Source organism: Gymnoscopelus braueri (genome assembly GCF_963280865.1).
Source record: "Gymnoscopelus braueri genome assembly, chromosome: 6".
Taxonomy (NCBI): domain Eukaryota; kingdom Metazoa; phylum Chordata; class Actinopteri; order Myctophiformes; family Myctophidae; genus Gymnoscopelus; species Gymnoscopelus braueri.
In genome coordinates this window covers 3,846,106-3,861,857 of record NC_137607.1, presented here as the reverse complement: position 1 = coordinate 3,861,857, position 15,752 = coordinate 3,846,106, and the positions used below count along the sequence as shown (strand labels likewise).

The window sequence follows — 15,752 nt, the reverse complement described above, 5'->3', positions numbered from 1 at the left end:
CTGAAACTAGACAAAAACTAAAACATTTCAGATGACTAAAATATGACTAAAACTAAATGGAATTTTATTCAAAAGACTATGACTAAAACTACATCAAAATGTGCTGTTAAAATCAACACTATTAAATTGCCAATATAAGTATTGTATTTTTTTCCCTTGTGTGGTGCAGTCACCTGCTGATCACGGCCACCCACATGTACTGCCTGCGCGAGATCGCCTCCCGGAAGGGCTTCTCCTACATCCAGTCCAGACAGGCGCTCAACAGCGTGGTGAAGATCACCTCCAAGAAGAAGCACCCGGAGCTCATCACCTTCAAGTTCGGCAACAACAACACGGCCGGGGTGGAGATATCGGCGGTGGAACGGTACTTCACACTTCAGCTACATTAGGCAGACAGTATTTTCAAAAACCCACGCCGGGAACCTTAATCAGAATCAGAATCAGAATCAGTTTTATTGTCACATCACAGGTTTACAAGGTAAAGAAGTGGGTGAAATTCGTTTTTGTACATCGTTCCCATCGCAACGTTAATTTCCATAGAAAGAAGTGATCACTTCCATGAGAAGTAATCACTGAAATCCGAATTCAAAAATAGAAAAAAAAAAACTCTTGCTTGTAGATCTGCCATTTTCGCTACTTTTGACGATTTTTGTTTGACTTTTTTTCAAGGTCAAGGTAAACTTTATTGTCCACAAGGGAAATTTGGCTTGGGCTTTCACCCTAGGAGTATCGGTGACCACAGGCCTGTGGTCATTCATGACTCGACCATCTCACAGGTCTCCTCATATAAATACTTGGGCATTAGTATTGACAACTCGCTAACGTGGAACACACATGTGGACAGTCTCTGTAGTAAAGTACAGCAAAGACTGCATTTCCTCCGCCGTCTCAGGGTTCACGGTGTTGACCAAAAGTTTATGCTAGTGTTCTACCGAGCGGTCTTGGAAAGCCTGGTCAGATTTGGCATCACAGTTTGGTTTGGTAATCTCTCAGTGCAGCTGAGGTCCAAATTGCTCCGATTGGTGCAGACTGCAGGGAAGATAAGAGGAGTAAGACAACTCTCCTCTCTGCAGTCTATTTACGTTAAGACAGACTCAGAAAACAGTCAGCTTTAGGTATAGTATGTAACAGGAAGTCGCTTGAACATAAACTGTAGTTAGTGGTTTTGTGTATAACATATCCACAGAGGTAGGAGCGATGCAAACCCAAGGATGTAAACTCAAGTCACTGAGGCAACGTTTTGTCTGATGAAAGTCTTTCTCTTTGTCTTCTTTTGTCCACCAGATATTTGATACCCAACGCAGGGGACGCAACCAAAGTCATCAAGCAACAGATCATGAAAGTCCTGGATGCACTGGAGAGCTCCTAAACAACACAGCTTCTCCATCTTTCTATTTATCTCTCTCTCTCACTCTCTGTCTCTCTTTGGACACATCCAGCTATAACAGTGTTGAGTGGACAGCCTTAGTCTGTCTGTGTGTGTGTGAGCTAGGAGAGGCTACAGTAGCTACTGACTGATGATGACCTATGGGATTGAGCGTGTGTGTGTGTGTGTGTTGACATACTTAAAAGCGTAACTTATACTTTGTCGCGGTCGCGCGACGGAAGTATAAACAACGCTTTAGGGTGCTCTGCGCGGTCTGGCTGCTCTCAAGCAGTTGTCCCCCATAGTAATTTAAGCACTATACGTTATGACAGGAGTCGTTTTCTCCCCACCCAACCCCCCCCCCCCCAGTACTTTCGGATGACACCCCATTTGTAAAAACTGCGGTGCAGTTTCCTAATGAGCCGTTTTCCCGTAGCCTTAAAAGCGGACTCGACGCCTTCGTGCGGCACAGCCGCGGTTCGTCTCTTACACAACGAGAGTTTAACATAGGTCAAAGAGAGGTCTCGTAACGGCGGGAAAAAAGCAGCACCGTTTGAACTTGACCACACCTTCTCTTTTTTGTTTTTGTTTGAGGAGTCTTACAATTGATGCTAGACAAGACCCAAGGGAACACGTTGCTCGGATATGACGTGACTGACAGACTTGTATTTAGCGGAACACTAACGCTGTGCTGTCCAGATCACAGCCTGTTGAGTTTCTTCTGCGTTCAGACATTGCAGTTCTGTTCGTGGCCATTGGGTGGCGTGCTGGATATTGAGATTAGACGCCTCCGTTGGTCAGAAAGCGTGTCTGATTTATGTCACTTTAAAAACACCTTAAACACCTTTTTATGTCTAGTCTGGCTTTTGTGTTCACCTCAGATACGTTTTTTAAGCTGCTTTGATTCAAGATCTAGATGTTTGATATCGTCGCTGTCGGGCAGGAACTTCCTATCTCCATATTTTAAACTTTTCGTGCGTTTTCTCGTAAATTATCGCCCTGTACTTGATCATACCACAGCGTCTACTGCTACTAACCATGTTAGACTCATTGAAGACACACGCTCCAGCTTCTGGTGACGGATATTGTCCTTCTAGTGTATGAGGTGGCCGTGTTTTTTCCAATTACTTTTTTCTTCTATTTTTTTAATAATTTTCTTGGAAGATTTAAAAACAAAATGAAGAAGTAAAACAAAATATTGAATCAAGTAACTTAAAACCTGTCTGGGGGTGCGCTCAAAAGCCAGAGTAAACGTTAAAATGACCCCAAAGAAGTGTTTAAAAGTGAAATGCCCCCCCCCCTTGTTAAACCCCAAATGCGAGGCCGGCGCGCATCCCGTGTGTGGTGGGGGCACGTTCCATCGCAAACCGAAAACTAAACTGTTTTTTTGATATATAACACAGCCTTAAATAGATTATTATTTGAGGGTGTCTATAAATAATGTACATAATATATTGTGTAAAACGGCTCTACAAGTCGTGCAGATTATTTGCAGCATTTTGAAAAACATGCTATCCAAATAGTAGGAGGGAGTATGCGGTTGATATTTAAAATGGCTTTGAAACCAGCTTACAAGGTTTTGAAGGTCTAGACTCTAAACATTAAAGCCTTTTACAGTTTCTGTGTGTGGGGGGGGGGGGGGGGGGTTTCTCATGTATGTATATCCGATGAAGCACTTAAATCAGCGGTTCTCAAAGTGTGGTCCAGGATGGATAGTTGGAAACCAAACGGACCCTTACAGGTCTGTAACTCTGAGAGTGTACAAATGGAACCAAATCATTTCGTTCCATTTGTACACTCTCAGAGTATAATATATCTTAATATATAAAACAAGGTTTGAGAACCGCTGACTTAAATGATAGCAGTGAAGTGGACTTTGAAGAGAAGAATGTTCCTTGCTCTCTCTGGACGGTATCACCTGAAGAACTCGACTGAATGTGATATTTAACTATATACCAAAAACGGATATTAGCCGATTCAAGTCAGTTGTACCGGTCATCTTTTGTTTCCCCCCCACAGCTGACCGTCTCAAAACATTGCTGTAGGTCATGACCTAGATCCCAAACTCCTCAAAAGGTTATTTTTTGACGTAAAAATCACATTGGCATAACATCTGCACCTTGAATATTAGAGTGCAATATTTTTGTCCAATTTTAGTTGAAACATAACTGCTTTGTTGTGTATACCACTGATTGAATTGCCAGTTCTGCATTTTAGGCCTTATCCACTCTTAAGATAAAGGCACATTTGTTTTTGCGCTGTATTATCTGAAGTAGCTACAGTATGTGATTTGACTTGAAATCGAATTCAATCAATTTCACTACAGATCTAGATCGTATTGTTTTGTTGGTTAACATGAGTCAAATTTGCCTATAGGCTAAAAAAAGTGGACATTACATTGATTTATCACCTTTCTCAAAAGCGCCACGTCAATCTTTTCGTCCAGAGAGGGCTCGTTAACTTTCATCTCTGCGTTTTGGGTATGAGACGATAAGAATCGTAAAGCCTGATTCATAATGCTTGTGCCGAAAACAGCCGATCTACAAGGCCACAACGCGCGTTGCGTTGTGGCCTTGTAGATCTGCAATTTTCGGAAGGAGGCATTCAGGCACACTATCAGTACGGTATGGGCAACATTCAAACTCGACCTGAGACTAAAGGCGGATGTGCTTGAGTCTTGTCTGGAGGCTTTCATGTGGCATTCCTGTATAATTAACGCATTGTGTTGTAATTAGTCATTTTGTTAATTGTTCAGTATTCTTCTATTCACTGGAATATTCTTGATTGAAATGAGTCTTAAAACTGTGGATACGTTTTGTTCCTTTTGACAGATATTGGCAGATATTGACGATGATGCCACATACACGTTGCCACAAGTCAAATTCACCCAACATTTATGTTTGCAATGTCTCCTGTATATTTTGCACCTTACTGTAATATTATTATTTTCTAAACTACTTTTGTTTTTAAATAAATGGAGATTATTCAACTGCAACTGTGCTCAAGTGTGTTTGGATCACATTACATTTTCTTATAACATGTTTGATATGGATGGATGGATGGAAATCGTGGCATCTCCATATTTCAACTTTTTAACATTTCAACATTGAACCCATTAAGACCTGAAGCCGATTCTACAAAATGTCTTCTAAATCCCAACAGTTTTCTGAAAAACATATGTTTCTATATCAGTGGTTCTCAAACTTTTTCATGTGAAGGACCCTCAAAAGGATATGTATTTGACCGCGGACCCCCATCTCAAAATATGTTGTACCAGGGACCCCCCAGAAGCAAAGATTTGAGTTAAAAATGTTTGCTTTAAAATAATATATATTCAAAGATTTGCACACATGTTCACGCGCTATGAGCTTGTAGATCTACTATTTTTGAATAGCCAAAGTGTAAAATAATGCTTTTTAGCTCAAATCAAAAAGTGACACAGATGCATTCCAGGTCTTAATGGGTTGATGCCCTACTTCATGTACAACAGCAAAGGTAGTGAAAATAGCCGATCTACAAACTCACAACACGTGCATTCATTGTGAGCTTGTAGATTGGCTATTTTAGAACATTTTGAAAGTGAAAGTGGTCTGTCTGTTTCATGAATATAGACCCAATGAAAAGTATTTTACAAGAGTGTGTGAGTAAATAATGACTTCCTTGGATCCATTGGAACAGGTTCTTTTTTTCCTTCCATTACATGTTTGGACATACAGGATTTCTACCTACTGACTGCTACAATATACTGTATGTGTTAACATAGTTACATACCTATAATTATAATAATGACTGTGTGTGTGTGTGTGTGTGTGTGTGTGGGAGGATTGCAAAAGTCAAATGCAAAAAGGTTGGCTAAACACTGTTCCGTCTCAGCTGTCATGTGCAGTCAGTCTGTCTGGAGAAGAACACCATGTTTCATATCCTTGAGTAACTAAGGGGGGAGGAGATTATTTTAATTTTAAAACATTGTCAAATTTCTGTATAGTATGTCATCAATGTGTTATCTTTCTTCCTCTTTGTTAATAAGCATGTGCAGCAGTTTGTATCTGGTTTGACCGTAATGTAACCTACAAGCCCACAACGTGTCCCAGTGCAAAGCGTTGTGGGCTTGTAGATCTGCTATTTTCCGGCTTATGGTTAAAAATGGCAATAAAAAAAAAAGGCCATTCATAAAATCTGTGTCCTAAAATGTTGATGTACTCACAAGTATAGTAATACAAACCTGTGTGTGTGTGTGTGTGTGTGTGTGTACTAACTACACTATCTATGTTGGTTGCTATGTCACATGTTCAGCAGCAGGGGGTGTGAGGGAGCTGCTGTCATCCACGCTTGCCGATGACGCAGCTACGGTGATGTGACGTATAATTCACAATAAAACATCCCCTTCAGCTCAAGAACATTGAGAGTCCAAAATAACGGTTACAAAGTGTCAGTCCAATGTAACAAATGTGTGCACTTATAAAAGTAAAAAAAAACACTGTTTCTCCCTGTATAGCTGTTGAATTGTCAACAATATTGAGCCCTATTATTATATTTCATGGAACAGACTTTTATTTTGAAATCCCATCCTTACCCCGGAAATACAATCATCTTTATTGTAAATAAATGGCAGAACATTGAACATTGATCTGCTGCTGCACTCATGTCTGCCATAACTAGAGCAATGTCCAGTAAGTATATTAAACCTAGTGATGGCATTTATTATTGCATTATGCATTCAACAGCAACACGAATTTGGCCAAATGTTTACTTTGTATATTTGAATGAACAGTTGCTTGTTACAGAGAGAAGGACACAGTGCTACACAGTGTCTATTGACTTGTAGCCATGGTTTACATGACGCTCGTCTGTCACAACAGCGTCATGTTACCACTTGTTCCTGGTTTAAGAATGTTTCACATTCACGACTGATACATCTACATATATGTTCAGATTTCAAATATAAAGTGTTGACCCCCATGGCCACGGATGTAACAAGTTGAGCCGCAAAAGGTCTAAGTACCTTTATATACCGTATTGTTCAATAAAAAGCTTTTTAATCCGATCGCCGGCCATTTTCTCCGAATTTTCTCCTATGCTTTCAACTATGCGACACTACCGGTTGGGAGGTGTATTGCACTCTGATACATTATAAAACAATAAAATAAATAATAGAATATGGCCGCCGATCGGATTAAAATGCTTTTTATTGAACAATACAGGAGATACGGGTACTTATCGTGGTCCGGCTCAACTTGTAACATCCGTGGCATGGGGGCCAGCACCTTATATTTGAAATCTGAACGTTAATGTACATGTGAGAGTTGTAAATGTAAAAAAGAAATCGAAAACCAGGAACAAGTGGGTCCATGACTGTCATAACATGACAGTCATGTCTAGTGCTAGGCAAATGTTTGTATATTGTAATGAACAGTTGCTTGTCACAGTTCTAGTCTATTGACTTGTAACTCTGAGTGGACAAATGTAACCAAATGGACCCGTTGGTTACAAATTAAAGGTAGGGTAGCCTTAGTGATATTTGTTCAGTTAGAATAAGGGTTAAATAGCTCTATATTCTGGTAGTACTCATTGCTATAGAATAGAGTGTTTGTTCAGTAACAGGAGTCTCCATGTCTCTTTATTAAACAGAAAATGCATTTTCAGGTCAGGATACCAATGTATTTTCTTTATTATTAAAGAGCTGGAGAGATGCAGCTAGAGACCCCTGTTACTGAACAAACACTCTATAGCAATGATTACTATCACAATATAGAACTTTAACCTTTTCACTAAAAATACCTGCATAAATAATTATGTGTCAAATTAAGCCCAAATTGCTGCCAGCACATAGTGGCTCTCTGGCAGAAACCTTCCTATCACCATATTATATTTCATAATATTTTTGAAAATTTTGGCCTAAATGACATGCCCATAATAGGGACACCAGGTTGAAAGTGGTTACTGTGTCTGTGTGGGTTTTATAAATATGTAACAAATGTAAAGTATTAACAAGAGCTAGTGGCTACATAATAACTTTATTGGATCCATTGAAACACAGGCTCTGTTTTTTCCCACTTCCTTAAAAGTAACTGTTTTGGACATAAAAGGTTTCCATCCGTCAGCGACGATTATGTTTAGTGTTTTTTTTGCAGATGCAGTATGGAATAGTAAACAATAAATAGTAACTTGTGTGTGTGCGTGTGCGTGTGCGCGTGCGTGCGTGCTCAGAGTTCCGTGTGGCAGTGATCCAGCTGCATGTCAGTAAGGTGAAGGCAGACAACCTGAGCAGAGCCAGGACTCTCATCAAGCAGGCTGCTGATGAAGGCAGCCAGCTGGTGCTGCTGCCTGTGAGTACACTTCTTTTTTTTAACACATTAAGACCTGCACATTAAGCATCTGTGTCATATTTTGATTTGAGCTAAAAAGCATTATTTTACACTTTGGCTATTAAAAAATAGCAGATATACAAGCTCGTAGCGCGGCACCGAGTGCCACGCTACGAGCTTGTAGATCTGCTATTTTTGAAAAATCTTGAAAATGTGTGCATTTTTAACTCAAATCTTTGCTTCTGGAAGTCCCTGGAACTAAATGTTTTGAGATGGGGGTCGGCGGCCAAATACATATAATTTTGGGGGTCATTGACATGAAAAAGTTTGAGCACCACTGATATAGAAACATACGTTTTTCAGAAAACTGTTGGGATTTAGAAGACATTTGTAGAATCGGCATCAGGTCTTAATGACTTAACTGTTGCACCCCTAGTCGAAAGCACATTCATAAATGATTCTAACGATAATAATCCATCCCTGAAGGAGTGCTTCAACTCTCCGTATGGAACCAGCTTCTTCCCAGAGTACGCAGAGAGGATCCCTGGAGAATCCACCAGCATGCTGTCACAGGCTGCTAAAGACAACCAGGTCTACCTAGTGGGAGGTGAGGAGGGCTTGTTATAGTTTGGAAATATTCCTTAGATTTAGTTTTGCGTTCAGTTTAGTTATAGTTACTTCTTCTCCCTCCCCTTGCGTGGCAGGCACTCCCATGCATCTCCCAAAGAGACTCAGGCGTCAAAGTCATACGTTTTGTTTAGTTTTATGAATTAACTAGTTTTAGTTTAGTTTGTAATTAGTTTACGTTTTTTACGTCTAATGAGGAAAGCCCCTGATTTATAATAATAATAATAATAATAATAAACTTTATTTGTATAGCACCTTTCATGACATGAAATGCAGCTCAAAGTGCTTTACAGAGCAAGAATACAATTACAGTTACAACCAATTTAACAGTAAAGCAAAAAAGAAAAGCAAAAGCATAAAACAACATTAAAATCATAGCAAAAAGGCAGTGAATCAGGCGATACAGTGAGGACATGGATAACAACACTGAGATTTAAAAATCTGCTAAAAGCAAGAGTGAAGAAGTAGGTCTTGAGCTGTGCTTTAAAGCTATCCACAGAGGCTGCCTGTCTTAGGTGTAATGGGAGTTTATTCCACGCTGTTGGTCCGTAGAAGCAGAAAGCTGCTTCACAGTGTTTTTTATAAGTCATTGTAGGCACCTCGAGCAGTTCAGCACTTGAAGACCTGAGGGGCCGGTTTGGAACATATCTAGGCAGGCAGTCATAGATGTAGGAAGGTGCCAGACCATTTAGAGCTTTATAAACTAGTACAATAATTTACTAGTTTATAGAAGCTGAAAAGGGTAGAATGTAAGAGTGCACAGACGCTATGAAAAGATGATTTCTTTTTTGTTTTACATGCAATTCTATTTAATTTTAGTTAGCTTTACCTTTGAATTGTTGGTTTCCTATTCTAAAACCTTCGTTTTTAGGGTTAGGGTTAATATTTTCCCCTTTTAGTTTTAGTCTAATTTAATGAACATTTGTATTCTGTCCACTCTGTATGGTAGAGTATGTTAATACAATACAATTAGGGTGGTTGTATTGTGTCTCCCTGCTCTTCTATTGAGACATTTAGATGGTGTCAAAGGTCATGTCTCACCTAGACACAGGATCTGACATGAATTTTGACCTGAAGGTCAAGCAGGCTCTATTAGCTTAATGGTAAAATGCTCTATAAGCCGGGTTCAAATCCGGGGTAAAAGAGGAAAGTTACATAGTGCAGCTTTAACTATATAATAACCTAACCGTTTGACTGAAGAGGTGACTCTAGCACAGCCTGGTGGAGGTGAACAGGTATAGCTGGACAGACTCCATGCATCAGAGGAAATCTGTATGACTGTCTATGGAAATACATCAACACAGACAGACAGACAGACAGACAGACAGACCACACAAAACATCAAGCAAATAAAAACCTCCCCAGGAGCCACTTTCAGAATGGTCTGTGATGAAGCAGGATAACTTGTAACAGTGAACTTCTGTTTTAGCGGGAACGCATCTGTGTCATTTTTAGATTTCTTTGGCTATTCAAAAATAGCAGATCTACAAGCTCATATGAGCTTGTAGATCTGCTATTTTGGAAAAATCGTGAACATTTTTGCAAATCTTTGAATATATATATATTTTAAAGCAAACATCTTTAACTCAAATCTTTGCTTCTGGGGGTCCCTGGAACAACATATTTTAAGATGGCGGCAAAATACATTTTTTTGGGTGGTCCTTGACATTGGGTGGTCCAATGGACCAACAGTTTTTTTTTTTTAAACTGTTGGATTTAGAAGACATTTGTAGAATCCCCCAGAAGCAAAGATTTGAGTTACAAATGTTTGCTTTAAAAAATATACGTGTATTCAAAGATTTGCGCAAATCTTCACTTAAAAACAAATAGCTGATCTACAAGCTCATAGCGCTATGAGCTTGTAGATCTGATATTTTTGAATAGCCAAAGAAATCTAAAAAAAATGAGGGATAGTTCACCCAAAACATGACTTATTTTCTACAAAAAAGACATGAAGCAAATGAAAACCTCCCCAGGAGCCACTTTCAGAATGGTCTGTGTGATGATGAAGCAGAATAACTCACCTAAACTAAAAGGAGTCTTCTTGTGTACCAGGTTCCATCCCTGAGGAGGACAACGGAAAGCTGTACAACACCTGTCCTGTATTTGGCCCCGACGGAGCCCTGATGCTCAAACACAGAAAGGTAGCCATTGACCTCTTACACCCCCCTGTGGTCTGAGTGCAGGGGGTTCCAAAACCTTTTAGCTCCAGACCCACAACAGAAGTTTAATATCTCCCCAGGACCCCAGACCTGTGAAAATAGTTTGGCTTCAACTATTTTCACTAGCTGATTGTTTTCATTTATATTCATGGGATTTCTTAGATTTTTCTCTTTTAAATGTATACAATTATTTTGAAAAACATAATTTGTAATCTTTAAAAAAAAAAAAAATAAGAATTGTAGGAAAGGAAAAAAGCAGATATTTACTCGCGACCCATAAGAATAGATCTGTGACCCAAAAATCAGTCCCGACCCACTTTTGGGGGACACTGTCTTAGAGAACTGGATTTGAGCTACAACTGTACTTTGACCACTTTTTACCATCTACACCAAATCTCTTCCCCAAAAATAGCCGATCTACAAGCTGTGAGCTTGTAGATCGGCTATTTTTGGCTTATGTTCCCCCCAGAATATGGACGCTGGGTTTCAAGTGGTTAAAAAACTCCATGACCCATTCTGGGGTCCATGGGGTGAGTAATCGGTAGAAAAAAAGTCATTTTGAGGGTGAACTATCCCTTTAAGAAAATAATCTGAGTACCACTGGGTATCGGCAATTAATGCAGTCAATGTATCCCCAGTTTGAACCACTTTCAACCTGATATCCATCTTATGGGCATGTCATTATAGACTTTCAAAAGTTTTCAAAACCAGCAGATCTATAAGCTCATCACGCGCTGCAACGTGACGGCCGCTCTTCATCCTCCTCCTCCTCTGGTTCTGTGTGGTTTCAGATCCACCTCTTTGACATCGACGTCCCGGGAAAGATCCGCTTCCAGGAGTCTGAGACCCTCAGTCCAGGGAGCAGCCTGTCCGTGTTCGACACACGTAAGACTCTTACATGGATTCAAGCTCTCAGTCGCCACCACTGATTTCAGTCGTTTGGATTCCATAGAAGCCAGCATGTCTTCTATGGGAAGCATGTTGCGCAGCGAAAATAGCCGATCTACAAGCTCTCAATGCGTCTGCTACGCATTGAGAGCTTGGATTTAAGCCCTATTCGATGTAGATCAGCCATCTTTTTAACCCATTGAGACCTGAAGTCGATTCTACATGTCTCCTAAATCCCAACAGTATTCTGAAAAACGTATGTTTCTATATCAGTGGTGCTCAATCTTTTTCATGTCAAGGACCCCCAAAATTATATGTATTTGGCCGCGGACCCCCATCAAAATATTTTGTTCCAGGGACCCCAGAAGCAAAGATTTTAGTTAAAAATGTTCGCTTTAAAAATATTTATATTCAAAGATTTGCACACATTTTCACGATTTTTCAAAAATAGCAGATATACAATCTCGTAGCGCGGCACTCGGTGCCGCGCTACGAGCTTGTATATCTGCTATTTTTGAATAGCCCAAAGTGTAAAATAATGCTTTTTAGCTCAAATAAAAAAATGACACAGTTCCAGGTCTTAAACGTTAAACGTGCTGACAAACCTTCTCTAACGGTGGTCCATGCGCACAATCTCTTCAGTTGGGGATGCACGGCCAAATACATATTTTTGGGGGTCCTTGACACGAAAATGATGGAGAACCACTGGTTGTACATGTCGTCTCTATCAGGGTGTAAACCTCGTTTGTCCAAAACTGTCACTTTTCAGGAGTCAAATTCAAAAGTAGCAGATCTACAAGCTCGCACCGTGTTTTGAGCTTGCAGATCTGCTACTTTTGATACGTTTGTGTGACGCTTTAGTATGATCAAGAAGCCAGGGCATTAATTTATGAAAAAAACATTTACATTTGGAGATACAAGGTTCCTGTTCGACAACAGTGATATGTATTAACACATTCCATGCCAGAGTTTAATCTCATAATGTACTCACCAGTGCCAGCGTTTTATTGTTGTTTTTTTGTTTTTTTCATGTCGCCACAGACCTCGCTAAATAAGTTAAAAGTGCGCGTTCATTTGGTTCTAAACACACAGCGGATCTGTGTGAAACGGCCAGCGAAAATAGTTTCCAAATCCGAGCCGCCATCTTGAAGATACAGCGGATCAACGCTAAACAGTGATCAGCGAGGAGAAAAACAACAACCGAGAAAATCGAGTTTTAAACAGGATCCCAGACAGGAAGCGGATACGATAAAAAAAAACGGAACCCGAATAATTCCGTTTCCTGTCTTCAAACCGGAAACGGATAAAAAAAATTCGGAAAGTGCACCTGGGGAAATTTCAATGGGAATCGGCGGTTCGCGTAGATCTACGCGATTGGCACGCTGCGGCTTTAAATAGGTTCGCGTAGATCTACGCGATTGGCATTCAATGTGTTAATGTTGTTTGTTCCAGCATTCTGTAAGGTGGGGGTTGGCATCTGTTATGACATGAGGTTCGCCGAGCTGGCACAACTCTACCGCAGCAAAGGTCAGTTACTGTTGTTGGAGTATATTTATCTCTGTACATTTGCATGATATTGAAAGCGATGTGACTTGTGGTGTGTGTGTGTGTGTGCGTCTGCACGTGCACGTGTGTGTCCCCTGCTGGTCCAGGCTGTCAGCTGCTGGTGTACCCCGGGGCCTTCAACATGACCACGGGGCCGGTCCACTGGGAGCTGCTACAGAGGGCCAGGTACACCATGACTAAACCTACCACTGAGTGCTGACAGACACCCTGTCTTTATTAACCTGCTGTTGATTTTACTATAAAATGAATGGAATACAAATGAAGCTTACCCTGTTGTCCTTTTGGTTTGTCTCTCTGCTGTTTCAGGGCTCTTGATAATCAGGTGTACGTGGCCACAGCCTCGCCCGCCCGGGATGAGACGGCGTCCTACGTAGCCTGGGGTCACAGCACGGTGGTCAACCCATGGTGAGAGTTTTTACCTACACTTCACTATTTAACACAGTTTTAAGCCATTAAGACCAGGAACGCATCTGTGTCATTTTTTTGATTCCTTTGGCTATTCAAAAATAGCAGATCTACAAGCTCATAGTGCGGCACTCGGTGCAAAACATAACTTTTTTTCTATGGATTAGTCACCCCATGGAGACTTGAATTCATGGATATTTTTTGTTTTTTGTGGCATTCCTAAGCCAAATTATCCACTTAGAAATGTGACAAAAACCAAAGAAATATCCATGAATTCAAGTCTCCATGGGGTGACTAATCGATAGGAAGAAATGTCATTTTGGGTGTGATCTGTACACACCAGAAGTGTTTATTTTGTGCGATTAATTCCCATGAATTTAAACTGCTTTTTGTGTTATGACTACATGCACACTGAGTGCAATTATAACCAGGCGATGATGCAATGTATTTATTTTTCAAAACGAGGTAGATTTTCATTTTGGTGATTTGGTGAAATTAAGTAAAAAAATGATGTTCAAAATGCAACAGTCATTGAAAAGCCATTGATGGAAACGTGTGTGAACCTCATTGAATGCTAACTGTTGTGGATTTGGAGAGGCAGGGGCTAGAATTTCAAAAGGGCACCCCGAAAACGTGCTTAATGTCCTGAAAGTCACGCACCCAACAAGCTTTGAACTGAGCAGATTGGACCTTCTGTTCCAGAGATAATGGTCAAAACATCTTGAAAACGTCCACCTTCGCCGGTTCTCGATCGCCGATTTTCGATTGAGTTGTGGCCATTGTCGCCCGTTTTTCTTTAATAACACGGGCTAGGAAGGCCGTACGGTGACAAACTAGATACCTGAGGAAAGTTAACTTTGAGTTGCATCCAACACATCCACTGACATTTCCGCCGGCCTTACCGTTAGGCCGCTAGGGGCAGTTGAAACTTCTGGAGAGGGCACTTTTCTACCGACGGGTAAAAGGGCAGGGGCTCAAGCCCCCTTTCATGTCTATGTGTGCACATGCATGGTGTTGTGTGTGTGTGACGTGTCGATATGTCGTCGTAGGGGAGAGGTGATGTCAAAGGCTGGAGCGGAGGAGCAGGTCATTTATGCAGACATCGGTGAGTGTCCCCCACTACTACTGACAGAGAGACATTGATCTGATGTGTTGTCAAATAGCAGATATACAAGCTCATAGCGTGAGCTTGTAGATCTGCTATTTTTGATGCTTTTGTGTGACGCTGTAGTGTGATCACGTAGGGCGTTAATTTACGAAAAAACACAAAATAAGGTTCCTGCCCCGACAGCAGCGATGTGTGACTGTCTGGTGTTTATGCGTTTTTCAGATCTGCAGTATTTAGCAGACGTTCGGCAGCAGATCCCCATCACAGCTCAGCGCCGTACCGACCTGTATTCTGTGAACGCCGTGCAGGAGGGCTGAACCTCTCTCTACACACCCCCTGCACCACGCAGAGAAAGAGAGAGACACACCGAGACGGACCGGACACAGGAGGATGTGGACGGTATTGAACCGTCTGTTCTGCTCCACAGATCCCAGGACACACGATTGTGGAAACCCTGAGATATACACAGCTGTGAACTTCACTGATTGACTGTTACTTGATTAGAGCCGTGTTTCCCACAAACATTGGGGTCGGGACACGTTTTCGAGTCGCGGACCCTTGTTTGTGGGCCGTGTGAGTAATTATTCCTTTTATACGTTTCCTTCAAAACGAAATGAATAATTATTTAAATAAATTTTAAACCAGGGGTCTTCAACGTTTTCAGACCAAGGACCCCGTAGCGAGGCGTTGTGAGCTTGTAGATCTGCTATTTTTGGCTAAAGTTCTCCTCAGAAAAAAGGGATGCTAGGGTTCAAGTGGTTAATGTAAAAAAAAAAAACATATCACACAAAGATTTGGCGGACCACCTGTGGTAACTCTGAGGACCCCCTGTTGAAGACCCCTGCTTTAAACCGAAAAGTCAAATGTTTTCAAACGAAATTTCAGACACATTTAGTTTTTTTTATTTTTGAAAATGGTGAAAATAGCAGACCTACGGTGCAAGCTCACATCACCTCCGATGTGTTGTGTGTGAGCTTGTAGATCGGCTATTTTCGGCAAAGAGGTTGGGCGTAGAGTACCAGCAGATCAAGTACTTTGTGTTCACTCATTTTCCAAAACACAGGCAAATTGTAGGCAAAAAATATATCGTTGCTGTCGGGTCGGAACCTTGTGTGTCCAAAAGTGTTACTTTTCAGGAAATGTTAAATGAATCCACTGTAGTCATTTAGTCATAAGCTCTTGTTAAAAATCTTTTAAATATTTTTGCATTGGTTCAATATTCATAAAACAAAATTCATACCACACAAAGATTTGGCGGACCACCTGTAGTAACTCTGAGGACCCCCTAGGGGTCCCGGACCCCCTGTTGAAGACCCCTGTTCTGG

At 40.9% G+C, this 15,752-nt stretch overlaps 2 protein-coding genes across 5 annotated transcripts in view; both read left to right on the top strand.

The window, feature by feature from the left end:
• The window catches only part of tbc1d23 (TBC1 domain family, member 23), a 43,848-nt gene extending 39,487 nt beyond the window's left edge, over nucleotides 1–4,361 (top strand). For 3 of the 4 annotated variants that reach the window (XM_080431183.1, XM_080431182.1, XM_080431184.1), the window contains 2 exons: nucleotides 170–364; nucleotides 1,285–4,361. In XM_080431183.1, the coding sequence (XP_080287309.1) occupies nucleotides 170–364; nucleotides 1,285–1,369 (280 nt within the window). In that variant the 3' untranslated portion in view covers nucleotides 1,370–4,361. The remainder of the gene's footprint in view (nucleotides 1–169; nucleotides 365–1,284) is intronic. The other variant, XR_013933326.1, reaches the window with a different exon arrangement.
• A 1,601-nt stretch (nucleotides 4,362–5,962) lies between these two features.
• nit2 (nitrilase family, member 2) lies at nucleotides 5,963–15,063 on the top strand. Its single transcript, XM_080431209.1, has 10 exons — nucleotides 5,963–6,036; nucleotides 7,574–7,692; nucleotides 8,158–8,278; nucleotides 10,354–10,442; nucleotides 11,252–11,345; nucleotides 12,801–12,875; nucleotides 13,001–13,079; nucleotides 13,221–13,319; nucleotides 14,369–14,424; nucleotides 14,650–15,063. Exons 1-10 carry the CDS (start codon nucleotides 6,009–6,011, stop codon nucleotides 14,742–14,744), a joined length of 855 nt encoding a protein of 284 aa, XP_080287335.1. The 5' UTR covers nucleotides 5,963–6,008; the 3' UTR covers nucleotides 14,745–15,063.
• The last annotated feature ends 689 nt before the right edge of the window (nucleotides 15,064–15,752 follow it).

Bases quoted from the DNA above. Each gene is read 5' to 3' on its own strand.
- nit2 (XM_080431209.1), top strand. From the start codon at position 6,009: ATGTCTGCCATAACTAGAGCAATGTCCA. The intron at 11,346-12,800 runs GTAAGACTCTTA...TGTTTGTTCCAG, and splicing joins CCTGTCCGTGTTCGACACAC to CATTCTGTAAGGTGGGGGTT. The intron at 13,080-13,220 runs GTACACCATGAC...CTGCTGTTTCAG, and splicing joins GAGCTGCTACAGAGGGCCAG to GGCTCTTGATAATCAGGTGT.